The sequence below is a fragment of the Tachypleus tridentatus genome, chromosome 11, assembly GCF_004210375.1.
Source record: "Tachypleus tridentatus isolate NWPU-2018 chromosome 11, ASM421037v1, whole genome shotgun sequence".
In the NCBI taxonomy this organism is placed as follows: domain Eukaryota; kingdom Metazoa; phylum Arthropoda; class Merostomata; order Xiphosura; family Limulidae; genus Tachypleus; species Tachypleus tridentatus.
The window spans coordinates 85618571-85639331 of record NC_134835.1 but is presented as its reverse complement, the minus strand read 5'-3'; the positions used below and the strand labels follow the sequence as shown (position 1 = coordinate 85639331).

At 31.2% G+C, this 20761-nt stretch overlaps 1 protein-coding gene across 26 annotated transcripts in view; it reads right to left on the bottom strand.

Annotated features, from left to right (window-relative positions):
* LOC143232664 (bromodomain adjacent to zinc finger domain protein 2B-like) overlaps positions 1 to 20761 on the bottom strand; it is a 186296-nt gene that overhangs the window by 111502 nt on the left and 54033 nt on the right. For 16 of the 26 annotated variants that reach the window (XM_076468345.1, XM_076468332.1, XM_076468333.1 and 13 more), the window contains 2 exons: positions 12996 to 13184; positions 4181 to 4255 (listed from right to left, as the gene is read on the bottom strand). The exons of 5 other annotated variants lie outside the window; for them this stretch is intronic. In XM_076468345.1, coding sequence (XP_076324460.1) covers positions 4181 to 4255; positions 12996 to 13184 — 264 coding nt within the window. Of the gene's footprint in view, positions 1 to 4180; positions 4256 to 12134; positions 12193 to 12995; positions 13185 to 20761 lie in introns of those variants that run through there. 5 more of the 26 variants (XM_076468343.1, XM_076468344.1, XM_076468351.1 and 2 more) reach the window with 3 other exon arrangements.

Here is a 20761-nt window from a genome sequence, read left to right as displayed (position 1 = left end):
AGCAAAGATTTCTCTTCTCTATGCTTCTTCACAGACAGGTATCCTGTCCTTGTCAATACGCATGAGCACGACACTACTGACAAGTTGGAAGGGCAATATTTGAACTATTAAATTGATACTTTCTCAAAAACTGTCCTTCAGCTGAATGTTGACAAGTTGAAATCTGTGTAAACAACAGTGTATTTATCTGTCTTGGTCAGTATTTCAGTCAAAAATATAAAACCGGCGTGAAAAATCCACAGTCTCTAATACCATGCAAACTTTTCATGGAATATTTTGAAACCAAATTGGTATACTGCAATTCAACAAATTATTTAACTTATGTTCACTTCTTTTTGTGGCACAATAAGCAGGTTAAAATATCTATTATTTCTTCATTTTTTTTCGTAGAAATATACAATATGCCATGTAAAAATGCTTTAACACAAAAGTAAAAATATGTTTTCTATTTTCAGTGAACTACATTTTTCACAATGTTTCATTACAAATTGTCTCAAAGCAAGGAAAACCTTGTTCCATGACAAAAAACAACAACAACAATAAACTGAAACCACTGTATACTGGCTCCAACATTAACACTGAATTCCTTAAAAAAATATTAGAGAAGAATAACTTTAGAATCATATACAAATACCCAAGCACCATTAATAATAACCTGACTTCAAACCGAAAAACTCTTGAAGATAAAAAAGACATTTATGTTATACCATGTCAAATATGTGAGAAAAGAAATGTTATGTAGGTGTCACAAGACTTTCTGAACATAAACTCAACAGTCATTTTTCTTCTAGTGAGAGATTCTGGCCATCAAATTCATTGGAAATCAACATGAATTTTATACAAACCAGATAACTACACAAAATGAAGAATCATCAAAAGTTGCTTAATCAACTCTGCCTAATTTCAACACTTTCTAAGGTCACTTTGAATTTAACAACTTCCTGACCTCCTGTATCTTTAAAGGAATTCCAATATCAGGGGTCATGTAGGCAAATGTTGACCACTTTTTTCCACCAGGAGACAATATGGAATTGAAAAGAATGCACGAATGTGTCAAAATTAGTTTCTCTGATATTAGAATTCTGACAGTTTGTTCCATTTACTGTGGTTTTTTTTCACTTATCAAGATTAAAAAAAGCCTGTAAGTTGATATTCCAAAAATCTTTGTAAAACACGAATATTTTTTCCTGAAATTTTCATCAGTAATATTTACTATGTATACCCTACTATGGAAATGTATAATAACAATTATCTTAGATATATGAAGGAAAATGTGTAAATTAGCAATTAATTTTTATACAAGTGGTGTCCACACTGTGTGACATGGCTGGCAAATTGCTAAGGTGTTGCAATCTCCCCCCAAAAGATAATTAAAAATATAAAAAAAACTCTTCAAAACAAAAATATATGGTATCAGAGGTAAGCAGGTTAGGGTGTCATCAGTGAAAAATGTTTTAAAACCACTGTTTTATAAAAAACCTAAAAAACAACAACAAATGCACAAAAACTCTTTCTATCCCAAATGTTGATTATAGATTTTTATTTTGTTCTGTGAAATAACAAAACACTGACTGTTTCCAAAAGTTCAAGCATCCATTAGTTTGGTTTCTCCATGACAACTTGACAAGTTATATCTTTCTTCTTTATGCATTGAAAAATTCATGACTAGAACAAACTGTTATCTACAAAAAAGCTCAATAAAATTAATAAAACCAATTGAAACTTCCAAAATTAATCACATTCTCTCAGTTAAGATTTCTATATGATTTTTATTTCTAAATAAAAACAAGATGGAATTCTCAGTTGCTGCAGCAGTTGAAATTTGTTAAGGTACAATTAAGAGTAAATTAATCTATCATACTTTTTCCCTTTACAATTAACTATATTTTTATATGCTAGCAGTACCATGTGTGGGGAGGGGCAAGCATATACCTGCCTATCAAGTTACCCTCAAATTAAAATTATTTTAGGCAAGATTAGAGCAAAGTAATCTATGAGACCTTGAGCATTGTCAAGGACATCAATCAAAATGATTTGACCTCCTTAGTTCAAAACTTTAATCTCAAGTTGGTCAAGAACCAATAGAGCTATGAGCTAATAATTTGTACTTGAAGAAAATTGAGCCATTGTATGAACTACTTTGCTACAGTTAAAAAAAAGGACTTTCAACATAAAAAGTGATTTGTACCAAAGAAATATTTTTATATACTTAAAAAAAACACTGGAGAGACTGGAGCAGGAGGGAAGAACATCTTTTTAGTAGTATTAAAGATACTATTTTCAGAATATTTTTAACAAATAAAAAAGAAGCAAAAGAGTTGCTAACTTTCAGAAATAAATAACTCTTTATCACACTTTAACTGTAATTCTATAAATAATCATTGATTGAGAATCTTGATAAATAAGAAGAATCAAAGTCCATCTACAGTACATGTTCTTGAAGTAGAAATTAAGATAAAGTATTGTAAATACAAATGAGGTCTTAGACATCAAAAACCTTCATATGATTAGAACTGAAAAAAAGCTATCATAACAACAGATGAAACTGATTACTAGTCTTTAAACTCATTTCACTAAATTTTGTTACTGTGAAACACTACATAATGATCCACAAATGCTATATTCAGTTCTTATAATTCAAATTTACAGAAAACTATGAGTGACCTGAAACAATGCAATCCAACTAAGGCTGGGTTACTGAATTTCAGTAACTACTATAAAACAATATTTTCAGATAGCATATACTCTTAATATGCACTTATGATACCTTGGAACTATAAATAAACATGAGACAATGAAAAAAAACTTCTCCTGTTAATAAAAGTGGATTTTTTAATTTCAAGTTACTGTACAAAGAAGAAACAATGAAAATTAATGAAAAAGTGCAATTAAATAGCTTAATACATACTGCAAACCTTTAAAGAAGTATTGAAATGTTACTCATAAAACTTTAAAATATCATTTTAATGATCTATTCACTATTTTTAATAATTCTAGTATAACAATGGTGTAAATAAATGATATTTTTGTAAGCTTTTACAACTGTTTTTTTATTAAAACCAATGAAATAATTTTTTATGATGAAAACAAATGATTGTAATGTTGTATAAATTTAAGAAAGGTTATTAATTACGATGTGATTCTCTCTTCTAATTAAAACTCAAATTACAATACCAGTCTGATTTGTATTAACAATGAAAAAGATACAGCCATATCCAGCACATTGTTGACAGTATATAAAGTTGACACAAAATAAGATTGGGTATATATGGTAGGAGAATCATGCTACCCAGGTGATATGGGAGTATAACATAATTTACAAGGTATGCTTATTGGAAAGAAAAATTAAAACAGTTAGCACTGTAAAGCAAAACTTTGGAAACATAAAAATTTACCCTAAAATATTATTATTAGATTTCAGTAGCCAAAAATATAGTAATAATGATTACAGCTTATACATACTGTACTTTTTTTTTATAACACAAGGAGAAACAATCAAGTCTTATCAGTTTTAACTTGTTAGATATAAATTTATTTTTTAAGATTACAGACATTAAATTCCACTTACAAAAACAGCATTTGTTTCACCCTTTAAATTATGATGAAGATAGTTACTGTTAATAAAAATATAAACCCATAAGTAATTTTGTACATTTTTCCACATCTTAGTTATTCAATACAGAACACCAAAAACATTTATATTAAAGAGTTTATGTTTCAGATTGATATGTTCTAGTAATTTCTTTCTTTAATGCCAGATAATGAGGTCTATTATTTACTAAAATTAAGACAATACTTTTAAACTACTGTAGCTACTAGGCACTAAAGCAACTTTTACTATTCATTGGATAATTGTAATTTCTTTACCACAAGTTTCCGTATTTTGAACTAAGAACATTGTATTCCCATACATTATGTAATTATTTTAAAAGGGGGAAAAAAACAAAGTAAAGTAAATATGAACTTCAAAATACAAACCTTTTAAACCATTCTGCTGTACATGCAACATTCTAAAGGTTTTTGTTCTTGTTTGTTTTTCATTAAAAAAAAAAGTTAAATTGATTAAATACCTAAAATATGTATAATACAGGGTGAAGGAAGTTCCCTTTACTAAATACTACATGTACCATGCAGGCTCACAACATTGAAAACTGTGCTGTGAAAAAAAGAAAAAAATTACCTGCAACCCCAGGTTCATGGTAAACCTCAGCTGATGGAGGTTTTGCATAAAGATGTCCTAACATTTCCTCTACAACTGAAAGACCAGGTTAGTAATAAAGATTAAACCTTATTTTATCTCTACCTAAAAGATTTTTTAAAATCTATTTTTTTACTTGTTCTTTCAAAGTTCTTTTATATCTGTTAAGATTAGGAAGTATAGGAAAAGGGAAATTTACATAATTTTATGAAAAACATGCAAAACTTTTCATTATATTGTGTTTATCTATCTTGCTGCTATGTTCATCAGCAAAAACATTTACTATAATACTCAGGGACTTCTTGTTCTGTTAAGAATTCTAGCATTCAACTGCAAGTACCTTAGGTTTTAAGCACAACGTAAACTTCCTACATAATATTCTTTATTTATATCTTTCACATGATCTTCATAATTAATTTTGAATTATTCAGAATTATTTTAAAAGGTGTGGGTGTAGTGCAATTTAATACTGAGAAATATAATTTCAAAAGAATGAAAAAACTTTTAAAACTTCCAGGTTTTGTAAAAAGAAAAGAAAAGATTATATTCAACTAACTTCTCACACAAATATGTTGAATATTCAGCCAAGTCTAATTAAGAAAGTATAATATAAACATAATAGTAATTTTCCTTAGATGTTAGTAAGAACATGTGTTTATGTGTATACATATATGTACTGCTTCTAAGAAAAAGAACTTTTGTTTATGAAAACTTTACTACATAAAGTGTGAAAATAGTGCTCAGTGCAACACAGTTTTTTATAAATAATATACAAAACACTGATTTACTTGTAAAGAGAATTATAAAGTGCATCAGCTCAATAGTTTACACTGAACTTATATACATTACATTGGGTTTTAATATATGCTGCTGATTTATAAAAAAATAACAATAATTTAATTTAAAAATTCTAATCAAAATCAGAAGTTACTTTCTAACATCTTGCATTGGTGGAAGTGCTAACATAACTTGGGGCAATATTTGTAAATGAATATGAGTGGTGCCAAGAATATGTAAGAGCTTTGTAGAAATATATAGCCATTTGAACATTAAATACAGCAATGAAGGAAGAAAGACTATATTATTACAAGTAGCTTTGCAAACAAGCAGATTCTTATACACTTACAATGCTAAATGAGCAAAATTGCAGCTGACTTAGGGACATTCAAACATTTTTACTGTTTGAAGAGTTAAAAATATTTCCAAGGGAAAGTTTTTGCCAATGCATTCTAAAGAACTCACAGTGTTGAAATGTTAAAGCACACTCTGTAACCTTGCAATATAAAACAATGTACTCTTTCCAGAGTTCAGACATTCTGGCTACTAGTTAAAACACAGTTACTTCTAAGAACTTTCAAAATTTCATGAGTTTTGAAATTAATTCAGTGATGAAATGCTAGCATAGTTACTGATTCTGCCACATTTAGAATATTAATAAAAAAATATTTTACAAGTATGAAATTATATATATATGTACATATATAAGAATTATCTGCAATGACTAAACTTATATAGTTTTAGTATTTGTTCAAGATTTAATATTTATTTATTCCATTTTATCTAGTCTGAAAACACTTTTTAGTTCTTCAAAATTCCTAACAAACTTTTAAATATGATGTGGTTCGTTTAAACAATTTATATCCAGTACTATTACATATTAACTTCAAATATGCAATTTACAATACTGTTGGGGATGTTATAAAAGATTAACTCTGGAGTACCCTTGCTGTAGCTGAAATACTGATGATTTTAACTTTCTGTAAATAAATACTTCATTGGCCCAGTTATAGGGTGATCTTAAATATAAGGTGATCCCCATTTTCAGAAGCCATAGGAAGAAAATATAAACTGAATGTCATCATATCCTTTTCTCAGGTCTGCAAAATCAATACCATAACTGAAGAGACTACAGGTTGATTAGTTGCAAGAATTAGTGATGACCTTAAGCAAACTCCTAGCTCACATGTGTAAATGAATACTATGTGACAAGCTAGAGAAGGGGAAATGTACCTGTGGTAGGCTGCAAATATACAAACTATGAATTTTACAGCATAATTATTAATAAAAAACATCACCTTATAATCATGCCAATCGAGTAATACAGAATATAAATTAATATAAGCATACTCATGTCATATTTCTACACTTTCGTGGAATTTCAAAACATTTATATTGATTGGATGTCACTGAGTCATAAACATGCTAATTCTTTTACACATGTAAAAGTCATATACTGCAACCTTTACTGTTATCTCTCAGGCTTATAAATGTGTGTTTCTATATGGAATTCTAAATGCATAACCTATATAAAGAGGTAATACAGATACCTGTACTTGCTGGCTTAAACTTGTTTGTAAACTGTTGGTAGATGTATGCAACCTGAGAACCTATAAAATACTGTACTAAATATTTGTACATTTTCAAAATTCTCTTGTTTCCTGAATCTTTTGATTTTTAATCTTTTTCAACCCAGCAGTTAGATTAACAGAAAATAAAAAGGTGGCAAGCTTAGTGGCAAACCCATACATCATTGTGAAAAAAGGTACCTCAGTTCTCAAACTTAATCCATTCCAGAAGGCTGTTCGAAAGCTGAATCAATTTTTCCCATAAGAAATACTGTAAATTAAATTAATCAGTTACAGACCTCCAAAAAGTATGCATTATGAAACATTTTAAGTAAAAATATTGCTTACTTATACATGTATAATAATACTTACATGCATAAAGTCAACCACGAAAACTATAAACACTAAAAAACGATATATGAAAATTTAACAGCACTTTACCTGTGCTGAGGAGAGCTGATGGCATAAGTGTAAGGTGGTGAGGAACATGGAGAGTAGGAGTGTTATTACTGTTTGGAAGGGGAGTTACCTTTCATAAAAATGTCACATAACTCTCCTTCTAGGGTTCTTTTTCTTTTCTGCCTCTTTGCACTGCTACAACCTGCTTGAGACTCATTGGACCTATTTCTCACTAAAGACTTGTCTAATGAGGTTTGTTTCTGTCTGGCACTCTCCCCATGTCTCACCACATTATGTATGCCACTTTTCTTCCTAAATTTTTCAAACCACCCCCTACTAGTCTTAAAGGCATCACTTGTATCAGCAATCGTTCCAGGGGTGTTTTTCAGGAGGTCAGCATGCAACTGCTTTGCTTTCTCACAAATGATGGTCTCAGAAATGCTATCACCAGCTAACCCAAATCAACAACAGTTTTTCTACCTCTTCTATTGTTTGTGATCTTTGTTTCATAAGCACTATCACTCCTTTTGCAACATCAGCTCCTTTGATGATCTCTTTATTTTTCAGTATGGTGCAGACTGTAGACTTCACCATACCAAGCTGTGTAGCAAGGTCAAACACGCAAACACCACTCTCATACTTCACTATATCTTTTTTCACCTCTATTGTGGCTCTAACAACTTTTTTTTTTGGTTTGCTGCTTTCATTATCCTTCTTTGACCCCATGGTGGCTTATTTAATCAGAATATTTAGAAAAAGAAAAACTAAAATGTTCACAGCAGATTTTAGTGGGGGTGTGAACTGAGCAACAAGATGCAGGTACAATGTTTTGTGCAAGCTTGCAATGGGTCGAAAATGGTTGAAGGGTCGTTCGGGTCATCAGTCAGGTTATTTCTGGGGTTCGAGCCACGACAGCTTGGTTCAGGAACCAAGTTTATGTTCGAAAACCGAGACATTTTTTTCTCAAACAATATGTTCGAAAACTGAATTTTTTGAGAAGGGAGTCATTCAAGAACCAAGGTACCACTGTATATCTAGTAGTTTTTAAAATACTATTGTTTTAACCCTTTTGCTTGGTATAATTTGCACATGTTAAGTATTTGCACTATAACTTTTGATGCATATGTGGCTTTATAAAATTTGGTAGATTTTAGTAAATATTACAATTTTTGTAGGCAAAAAAAATTCAATTTTTTTTTAAATGTGGTATTTTTACTAAAGATTTGTTTGTGAAAATATCAACATTGCTTTGTTACTAGTATGAGTGTAAGGTGATTTCATGTTAGGATTAAAAAGTGTTTTTCATTCCAAAAATCTTAAATATTATTTGTGTAATCTTTGAAACCTCCTAAATACATTTCAAATGTTTGTTTTCAGTAAGACTTTATATTTTACATTATTTTCTATACTCTTACTATATGTGGTCTGTCATTTGACCAACCTCATAAAAATTAGGACATAAATTATGCTTTTCATGCTAAAATGACTACATCTTATAACACAAAAATACAAATGTTTAGTCTAAGTAGCTTAAGTCTTATAGTGCTATATATTTATATATATATTTATTATTTTTTATTATATTGACTTCTCAGTTATGCCTAGTTAACATTACATAACCTGCACTGATGTGGTGCACGTGCACTCATGTTAGGTATCCAATAATATAAATCTGATCTTTAGTCTTCCCTGTGTTTTATTGAATTATTTTGTAATATATAGTCACATTTCACTTATTATACATTACTTATGTATATCAGGGCATCCCAAATGAAACCCAAATTTGGGCACAGTGTGAATTTCCATTTATATTCACACAATTATGCTAAAAAGACATAATATGCCCCTCTAAGATGATTAGAAGTGAATGAAGTATTTCATAAAATATTATTATTTATTTTATTGATTGTACTTGTATTGTCTATAACATATAAATGTTGTTATTGACTTTACTGATATTATTGATTTTTTGTTATTAACAAGTTAACTACTATTTTTAACTTTATTTTTAGATAAGTAAGCCACCTAAGAAATATAAAGATGGACTATCCAAACCTGGATATTAATAGAGAAATAATCCTTCTAGACAATCCAATACCCCAGTTACCTCAAAACCAATTGATAACTCTAGGTTTTGTCATTACAAGGTATTTGTGGGTCAATTGTCATGTTCAAAAACTGAAGTACAAGTCAATCAAAGAGAAAATTTCCTGTTCACAAGCACACAATTAAAGTAATCTGATCTTTCAGGGCAAAGACGGTCATTGTGAATCAGCACCAAGCAATTCCAAGTTTTGTCTTGTAAAGGAAATAATAATTACTTGGCAGTTGGTAGGCTTTGGAACAGGTTTTATTCTGTCTAGAAAAAAAATCAGAAACAAAACTGAAAACTCCTTTAAAGAGCATAAGAATCTTAAAAGAAGTTAGACACTGTACTGGAAAAACAAAACATTTTATCAAAAAACTCTCACATTCCTGGACAAAGCAGACAAAATATTTTACATTGAAACCAAATGACAGATTCAGATCCAGTGAAGATAAGGAAGAAGACATTCTTTGTTTTTTACAATATTGCAGAGAAAGAGAAAAAACTTGGTGATGTTAGAATGTGAAAAAAATTTGAAAATACCAAAAACAGTGAAAAAAAGAATAAAAATCTTCAAGAAAACAATAAAACAGTGGAAACAGGAAAAAGCAGCAAGTCTAAATGAAAAAAAAGAGCAGAAGGCCGGTTTAACTGAACACTAGTCAAAAGAAGACGATGATGCTTATGTCCCACATGACAAAAATAAAAGTACTGGTGAAAGTGGCAGTTCCAGCAAAGAATATCATCTTTCTAAAAAAACAATGAAAAACTCTTATACTAAAAATCATTTTAGAGACCTCTATCAATCAGCTCATGGAACACGTCATTCTGATTACAATGAAAGTTGGAATCAAGATGTGGTCTACCTTTTAACTCATAGATACTATCTTGGAATTCAGTGGAGTTGACATTAATAATGTCAGTCTTTCTTGGTGAAGTGTTCAAAGAAAGAAATGGGAAATTATGTAACCTAAAGCTGCAGGCATCTGAGAAGGCAGTTTAAGTTAAATTCAGAGCTTTAATATTGTTCTCCACTCTAACACAAATATAGTGAAGGAACTGGAGAAGGAGAAAAAAATTATAGTTGGTGTTTAGAGGCTTGCAGTTAGTGCCATTATTTCATCCACAGAGCTAACTGATTTCCTTCCAGGAATTATCCAAATACATTCTTCAAAAGGTCATGAGCAGACAGTTAGCCTTTACAACCTTCTTGAATATTATATCACAGATCAGGTCATGGCAGTTTGTTGCAACACCATTTCATCCAACACAGGTCAGTACACAGATAAGAATTTTGGAAAAAAACCTTTACTGTGGCTTATTTGCCATCATTACATTTTCCACATGATGGAGGCTTTGACAGAACAAAAGACTAAAGGACCAAGGAGGAAAATGTACCAAGTTTTGAAACAAGTTTGGCCTGAAATATGTCATGATGTAAGATGGAAAATCTTATCAAGTTTCCTTGGCACCTGATTCAAACTGGTTCGCAGATGTTTGAGCTAGCAAAGAAAAACCTAAGGTTTTGTAACCATGCACTCTAAATAAACACATTTCACAGAGGAGATTACAAGTACCTTTTGCCAGATTGTAACATGATTCTTAGGAGGAGATGTGCTTGGTGTTAAATTTCACCAGCCTGGAGCTTATCATGAAGCTAGATTTATGACAGATGCCATCTATCTGATTGTAATTTTTTGACACAGAACTTCAACAACTGCCTTTCATCATATGGCAAGAAATAACTTACAATTACTATTGTATTTGTTTCATGCTGCCATGTCCCATGGTACCTTAAAAGTTGTGTATCAGTTCAAGCTCCAGCTCAAGATCTCCAGCAGGATTTTAAAATTTGTTTTGACCTCAGACATGATCAGATGTTTGGTGATGTGGCAGTAGAAATGCTTGAAAGGTTAAGGCAGCACACATGCTATCTGGCTCCTCAGCAGGTTGTCCTTTTTCTAGGTGATAAACACCTTCCACCTGAAGACAGATAAGCTCAGCATGTGTGTGTGTGTTTTCTTAAAGCAGAGCCACTTCAGGCTCTTTGCTTTGCCCACAGAGGGAAATCAAACCCTTGATTTTAGCATTGTAAATCCGTAGACTTACAGCTGTACTAGCAGGGAGGGGGGAGCAACAGATAAGCTATCTTGCAATCCCTTTTTTCTTCAGTACAATGTTCCTGATAAAGGTTTGAAATTAACAGGATTCAACTAGAAACATAGGAAGTCAGAGGCAAGTCAACATTTAAAAATGAGAAATGTGAAACATTTAAAAACTCAGTACAGAAGTTAAACAGCTTAAAGTGATAAATGACTCTACCAAAAGATTTATTAAGCTATTTCAGGATTATACAATCATAACCCGTAACAAGGAAAAGAGACAAGATGTTTTCCATGTGCCTTACTGTCAAAGGCAGCTTTTTAACAAAGACAGTTGCAAGAAGGACATAAATAATATTGTCAAAAGAAAAAAATATTGATTATATTGTTCGAAATTATATTTTTAGTGATTTTTTTTGTAATTTATGACATTTTTTGTGCAAAAAATCAATAAAATATTTTAAGAATTTAAAATATATGTTTTATAGATAATTATAGGTATTAAATTACTTTTTTATTTCAATTTTAGCATTATGCAATATGTTTGACATTTCTGAAAATACTTTATTCTGTTCTAATGGTCCTAAAAATATAAAATATTGTATATAGTCTCTTTATTCCTCTAGAAATAAGAATTTAAAAAATTGCCCACAGCTTAATTAGATTTTTGTCTAATTTAAGACACCTTAATATATATGTATTATTACTATTTGAAATAAATTACTAAACTAATTTTTTTTAAAATACAGAACAATAAATAAAGAAGTAAAGCAAATAACCATCTCTTCTAGTTACAACCTTTAAACTTGGTTGCTGCTGGACATAAGTTGCTAAGCCTTTTAAAATTTCAGATGTGGATGATATCAAACAAAGTTTATTTTAGGTTTTACATATATAGTTGAATAACCAAAAAATCATAAATAACTATGCTAATACCATAGTAACTAAGATGTATTTAGGTTTAAAGAAAATATGAAACTGAGCAGACTACAGACATAACCTACCTTCTTGATGTCTTGGCTCAAAAGAACATGACTGCCTTTTCATAGATTAAAATGGCTGAGAAAACCCTTTGGGGGACATTCTAAGCTGTTGATTGGTTATTGACATGCTGTACATTGAAGCAAGTGTATATAAGGGACTGTTTCCAAAAATAGAAAGAGGTAGATATTTACTTTAAAATAAAGAAATTAATTAACATGAAATATTAAAGTCTGAATAATAATCTACAATTTGATTCCAAACTTATTGACATAAATTTATAAAATAGTAAGTAGTACAATAAAAATTTGAATGCAAATCGACAAACATGATGACATGGCTTTTGATTGCTGATCTGTCATGAAAGGGTTAAGCTGTTTTTAATTTGAATAGAGAGTGCATAGTCAATGCATAATTAGTAATTCCATTATAATTTCAAACTATCTGCCACCTAACTTCAACTGTTTTACTGCACACAAATTAAGATCCTGTATAGACAAGCTTTATCAAAAACCGTATCAAGTATTACCTAAGTTATCACTCTCTAGACTTACAATATTTCATATGGCATCTTATATAACAATGATTTATTTTTAAATACCCTTTTGAAGAAACACCTATCAGATAATTTCCTCATACTTTAACCACATTTATCAGTTTATTTTTATCCTAAACTATATAAAGGACTTGATGGCATTACAACATAATTGAAATAAAAATTATGCATTTGCATTATATTCCAAAGAATGTTTCTTATTAATGACTTCATAACTTGCTGTATGGATATTTAGTTTATTATTCACTAAAACTATCACCAGCATCAAGAAATAAAGCAAGGCTTAATAAGGTCTATAAACAAGTGCCGACAAAAAGCCAACACTCACTTCTACGAGGTTGTGGCACATGATCAGAAGAAAAGGTTGTATCCATCATTATAGTACCAACATTTTCTAGCTTAAAGCTTCCACATGGGGAGCTGCTGTACCTAGATGGAAGGCTGGGTGTTACATTACCACAAAGTAGCCCTGAGGTGGTAGGAACAGTCTCTGCTGGGGACCACCATGTGTGAGACCCTAAATAAATGTATGGAGACATGGCAGAAAAGCCAAGAATTGAACTAACTGTCTGGTAGAAAACAAAAAGTAAGACTAATGATTTAACAATTAACCAAAAAATGGAACAACTGGAAACTCTGTCAAAATTTGCTTCCTTTTTTAAATAACTTAAAAATAATGAATGACAAAATATGTATTTGCTTTTGATAAAAGCTAAGTAAAAATAGCAAGAATGTCACTGTTTCATTAAATAACTATTTCATTAAAAATTTCAATTTAAAATTGATTAGTAATATAATTTATTATCTGGTATATAATAAAATTAATTACAAAAAAACAAAACAGTGATAATCTTCAATATATGAAACTATAACTTGTGGGAATCAATATTTTAAATCACATTGAAAAACAAAAAGCTTATATCTTAAAAACTAAATATGCTACTAAACATGACTGTTTATATTCATACAAAATTATTTGATATGAACTGTACTTAGAAATACAGCTTGTTCCTTAAAAATCAACTACACTTCTAAACACAGTTGCTGATACTAATGCAAAATTATTATGATCTCAATTTAGATCACTACATTACTAAGCACATTCATCCATACTTATACAAAATTATTAATTATACTCAAAAACAACTTACACTTTAAAAATCAATTATACCATTAACCAAACTTGTTCACGCTAATACAATTATTTTTTGAACTGCACTTAAAAACACAAATCTTATATGTAAGAAAATCAACTACACTACTAAACACAGTTGTTCACATGAATACATAATTAGTAACTATTTTCAAACCTTTGCATTACGTACCCTTTCATTTACTAAAATCAATGTCACAACTAAAGCTGACCTTAATAATATTTTTTTCAGAAAGACCAATTACCAGATCAATATTCTTTAATTCTCACTACAATTAAAACCTAAGTAGCTAACATTTTGAGAAAACAAATCATGTTTATGTTAGCTTTAGATTTCAGTTTACTAAATATATTCAAAGCTTACTATCAGATAGTGTAAAATGATTCCAATTTGTATACAGGTTTTTCATTTTGTTTGTTAAACCACAATGCATTTTTATTAGTTTGTTTTGAATTTTGCACAAAGCTACATGAGTACTATCTGCATTAGCTATTCCTGATTTAGCAGTGTAAGACTAGAGGGAGGCCAACTTGTCATCACCACCCACTGCCAACTTGTGAGCTACTTATTTACATAGTGGAATTGACCATAACATTAAAATGACCCCACAGCTGAAAGGGTGGGTAGATTTGATGGAATGTGGATTCAAACCTGTGACTCTCAAAATGTGAGTTATAATCCCTAACCACTTGGCCTCAAACAACAATGAAACAAAACAAAGAAAATTTTCTTCCAGACTGAAATTAAAAGCATAATATTATCATTTCAAAATTCTTTAATGAAATAAACAAATTTCTTGCTTGTTTTTTTTTTATTTCACGCAAAACTACACAAGTGCTATCTGTGCTAACTGTCCCAAATTTAGCAGTGTAAGACTAGAGGGAAGGCAACTAGTCATCACCACCCACCAGCAATTCTTAGGCTACTCTTTTACCAACAAATAGTGGGATTGACTGTCACATTATAATGCCCCCATGGCTGAAAGGGATTTGAACCCATGACCTTCAGATTAAATTACTGAAAAATATGATAATTAAATTGGCTTAAAGATACAGGACCTAGGAGTTCATTTTTTAATATAAGGATAAACATCTTGGGCTTCTAACCATATAATTATTTTTCTCTAACTGAAACCTAAGTAAATATTTGTGAAACATAAAAAAGCACCACCATACAACTGCATAAGAATATATTTATGTTCTCTTCACAAACTATTAGCAAAGAGAAGTTTATACATCCATATGTTAAAATGTGTGAAGTGTTCAGATTTATAGACAAGAAATCTTCAATATTTACAAGTAGAGAAAAATGCATAACAATATATAAATCTCCCTATGTAAACTTCATCATACATGGGTGATAAAACAATGCCATTTTGGATAATGATTCATTTTTTGATCCAAAATTGCACCCTCTTATTGACTTTAGTGTTTCTGTATGAACTATATTAATTACTGCTATAATCTTGTTACTTTGTGTGATTACTTACAACTTCTGCATCTAACACAACATAAATGTTTGTTTGTTTTGGAATTAAGCACAAAGTTAAACAATGGCCAATCTGTGCTCTGCCCACAATGGATATCAGATATCAAAACCCAGTTTATAGAGGTGTGAGCCTGCAGACATAATGCTGTGTCACTGGGTTGCCCATTATAAATGTATTAAGGATATTTGTGTATAAGATAACTGGGAAAAACTTTCCAATCTTCCATAAGTTTAGCTGAGGTCTCTTCTTCCTGCAGTATTCTTTTCCCAAACTTGACTCTGAAAACTTCATTCTGTTGTGCCAATCCAAGCCTATTGGATAAAGCGGCTGCCAATGGTTGACATTTGTTAAGGTTTTCAGTTGGAAGGTTATTTAATATCATTAAAGCTAGACTTTTAAATTGGCAACAGGCTAAGTTGCTGATTGCTCAATGTTTGATCTGTAGTAACAGGTATAGTCCATATTGTTTCTCCTGTTCTATATTTTATAGTGTATGATGTTTTATAATGGAATTACTGGGCAGATACAAATATATGTGTAATTAGTTTGTTTATTAGTTTTACCAATATATTTTCATATGTTTTATTTTGTCATTACGTTCTTTTCTACATTACTGAACTTACTACTATAATGCTTCTTTACTTCATTGATCTCGCTGTACTTCTTCCATTTTATTTTTGTAGCTTAAGCATAACTGCTCATAGTTCGTCATCTATTGACAAATATAAGATCTTATTACAGCTTTGGACTCTGGAAGTCAAACACTTTCGATTAACATATCTGATCGTGACCAAGGTCTCACGGATTAATTTAATCCTGCCTAAAATAATTTCACTTTGAGGGTTGACTGATGAGTATTCAAATCAAATCATGTATACGCGCGCCCCACGGCTGTTATTCTTGGTGCTCAATATATGTAATAAAAACGGTGGGAAGAAAATATCATACATCTATTTACTCTAATCTTGCCTAAATGGATTTCAAGTGCCGAGGCTTTGGGGATTTTATCTCGTTTTTCTTTTAGATTTTTTATTATTCTCAATTTTCCTTTACATACTATGTTTCTTTTAATCCTTTTTCTAAATTCCAAGCTCTTTTTTTCTTTATCTTTCTTTTAATGTTCTTCCTCTTACTGCTTCTTTTTTCTATTGTAGTTTCATCGTTTCCAGCGAATTTTCTCTATCAAATTTAGTACTTTGTTGCCACCTTGAAGTTTAGTCAAAATTATATTTTATTTTCATCAAAATACGCCCACATGTGATACTAGAATGGTAACGTGTTACATTTTTCACTTGTTGAACGAGCTATTTTCGATTATTTGGTACAAATCATGTGAAGTCCACTTAATGATAATGGATTATTTTATGCAGGCCATTTTTACCGGTTGATCGAACTTAACAAATATCTTTTTCAATACAAGTTCTGAAAGTAATATATGCCTGACTCACAAATAAAGTTCACGTCACATACACTTTAATCGATCGATAATAAACAAGCTGAAAGAACTAACTCCATCACTGAAGAACACTTACTAAATCTTACTGTCTAACTTATTAAAACTTCCTAACACCGAGCGGAATAATCAATTATAACTCAGTCCAGCGTTTTTTATTTTTTCTCTATTTAATGAACGTTCGAGATTCCAAGCCTAAACTTTCGTAAAACTTTTACACTTAACACAGTTGTCCCATCATATATACACAATACAGCTTATAACAATACATTCATTTCTAACGGGTTTTCATTATTATTATCCTTAAAGATACATAGCCACCACTCTGAATCGGCGTAATTAACAATTCCATATTTAACCTTTTGTGTCAACAACAAAAAAGAATACAAACTTTATACTATTATGTTTTCACATAAAATACGTGCCTTTCTGATACTCAAAAACCAAACTTACTAATTTAACAAATGACTGTCTGTCAAAGAAAAACTGAATAATACATTTTGAAAGCACCACAAGTTAATGGTAAATAAATGCTTATTATTCTTTCAAACTGCAAGCAACGTTTCGCTCGAAACTAATTTTTATTTCCATGAAAATTGGAACAGATATGCATATTGCATCATCAAACGCGTTTAAATACTCTTTATACCATGTTTTGTAATAAAAACACTAGTTACTCGAGTTTTTTTGTTTGTTTTTTTACATTTCTCTTAAATTGTTTTGTTTGTTTGTTTTGGAATTTCGCACAAAGCTACTCGACCCTCAGATTACGAGTCGCACGCCTTAACACGCTTGGCCATGCCAGGCCCTCTTAAACTGTCCGTTGTGGTGTGATATCAGAGGCATGCAACAAGTAGTATTTCCCATCTATCTTTTGTCTTTCACAAGTTACTGCTCAACAAGCACGTGTCATTCATAAACACTTGATTCCTAAAGATGACCTAAGAAGGTAGAAACATTGTTCTGTACTTTAATACCCATTCTGGTTTGGTTTGAATTTCGAGCAAAATTACACAAGGGCTATTTGAGCTAGCCGTGCCTAATTTAGCAGTGTAAGACTAGAAGGAAGGCAGCTGGTCATCACCATCCACCGCCAACTCTAGGGTTACTCTTTTTACCAACGAATAGTGGGATTGAGCGTCACATTATAGCGCCCCCACGACTGAAAGGGCGAGCATGTTTGGTGTGACTGGGATTCGAACCCGCGATCCTCGGATTACGAGTCGAGTGCCTTAACCACCTGGCCATGCTGGGCCCTTTTAATACCCACATCAGCCGTCTTTAAAATGCACTTTAACTTCAAGTGAGTTTCTCGTTATCATGATGATGAACTATTTAGACATTTTCAGTCGTTATTAATTCGTAATGTTTGGGACCGGGATCACTTTATCAATAAACCTAAAAGATCATAAAAAGAGCATCTTTATTTGTATCATATAACTGTAAAAACAGAAAACTAAAATATGCTGTAGATTCATACTGATCTTTCATGTTTTCTATTTTGGAAGACTGAGGGCTTTGTTTCGCAAAAATGTGGGTTTCCATACCAGCGGTGAGCAGAACGTAGATAGGGCATAGTGTAGCTTTGTGCTTAAAAACAAATAAACCATTTTATACATATTTCTTGGAGAAAAAAAAAAGAATGGAGGTTCCGGCTGTAATTTATTACAAAGTGATAATTATAAATATGTGAATATTATACCAAAAACACTGGATTTCAATGTTTTGTGCAAATTTATCATTTCAAAACTTTTTGTATCGCGTATCATCACTAGGAAGAAACATAAAAAAATTTGGTTCAATATATAAACTGTGTAGTCATTTGTCACCGAGATCTTAATCTCAATATTTAACTTGTATTATTTACTTTGCTGTTTTATGTGTGATAATAATGACCCAGGTTGTTACATCTTCATAATAGCGAAAAAAAACTAAAAAACTACATCACTTTCTATGTAATTAGGTATGGTTAACCTATATATGTTAGCAATTTAGTTTGATGGGCTATCTTTATTTTGTCCACCACGGGTATTGAAACCCGAAATTTAGCGTTGTAAAATACTGTTAAGCCACTGGTTAAGCGGCATATTTAAGTGATCACGCAATAGTTTACCATTCTCCATTTTGTTGTTTCATATATCGATTTCTCGTTCGTAACTTTATGACATAATTACTCTAAAAATAAGCAAACAACAGATATTAACAAGTTTTCAATCGAGTTACAGTTATTTATTTCTGGTGGTCTCATGTAATAAAACAACAATTCCGACACTTGTACTTTAAAGTGAGAATAACAAAATAAAAGTCGGATTTATCAATTTCAATTTCTTTTTATCTGCATATATACAAATAACTTTTGGCATGTTTTGTCACTTTAAAAAAAAGAAACGGACTTGGCTTAAAACTGTCTGAGGCTTACACAAAAACAATAACACTCCTTATTCTATACATGCATGCAAACACGTAATTTTGATCGAAATTTTAATTCCAGTGTCTAATATCGATTTTTCTGCTCGCGTTTTCGTTTAGAAGTTACATTCTACAGCAACTCTTTTCCCAGGACTCGGAAGCTAAATGACAAATCTATACATATGTATATATATTCTATTCTTTATAAATTAATCTCTAAACCAGTGTCATTTTTACGTCAAAGTAAACTGTAAGAATACAGCACTTAAAATACTGAAGGTTTTCTAAATATAAACTTTAATACGAAAACACATAAAACGAACGGTTGCATCTTCCTAACATAATATTACATGATCAAAATTTTAGGAGCGTACACTGAATTTTTTCAGTGAAATGAGGTATGCTTACGTTTGAAAATGAAAGGGATGAATCACAAGAAGATATCATAGCGAATAAAGTTTAAGCACAATATTTTTAGTGAGTAGCTTTACACTAATAATTCACTTATGTTTTACTTTATATCAGAGAATTAGTTTTGTTTCTTTCAGAATTCCGATGGTAACGTTATATAGATTATTAGCATGTAGCCGTTCTTAATCATGAATTGCAAAAGGGAAGACAGATAGTCCACAGCAACCACTACCGCCAACTCTTGGAATACTCTAGTTTGATAATAGGATTTTACCGCTAGCTCTTATTGTGTATTGTAAACGATTTACTATTATGTATTTATTTCAATGCTTGTTTTAGTTAAATGTATATTTAAAAATCTATTTAACTTATATTGTTAAATGTGTCTTGTAGAAGTCCTTCCTGTTCTCTAAATTTGTAAAATATTCACGAGCGCAAGAACCAACAGTGTGTATGTAGTAATAGTGATTGATAGTATTGTTGCCAAGTGAACTTTCGAGAACGTCTCCTTAAAGTTTATAAACTAACATGCAGAGAGTTTGATTTGGTTTGTTTTGAATTTCGCGCAAAGCTACACGAGGGCTATCTACGCTAGCCGTCCCTGATTTAGCAGTGTAAGACCAGAGGGAAGGCAGCTAGTCATCACTACCCACAGCCAACTCTTGGGCTACTCTTTTACCAACAAATAGTGGGATTGAACGTACATTATAACGACCCTACGGGTGAAAGGACGAGCATGCTTGGCGCGACGGGGATTCGAACTTGCGAACATCGGATTATGAGCCGAGTGCCTTAACCACCTGGCCATGCCGGGCCCATGCGGAGAGACAGTATAATATTGTTAGTCTGCTACAGTCAGTATACTACAAGTCTCAGAAGCTATAATTGTGGCAAACGCTTATTAATTGGAAAACTACAGATATTTGACCAGGAACGTTTATAGATTTTGACATTACAACCTTCAGTGAATTAACTCCTTACATTGTTATTTCTACGAGGACATTAGATATTGTCGTCGGAGAAAAACTCACGTGTGAAGAACAGAGCTATTCAACATTCCCGTCAAGTGAAGTGCATCTGTGTATAAAAGTAACTTGCGTCTCATGAACCGTCAGCAAAGTATTCAATAGCAGAACGGATAGAGGACTTAATATTGTTTATACGTTGGTAAAACTTTT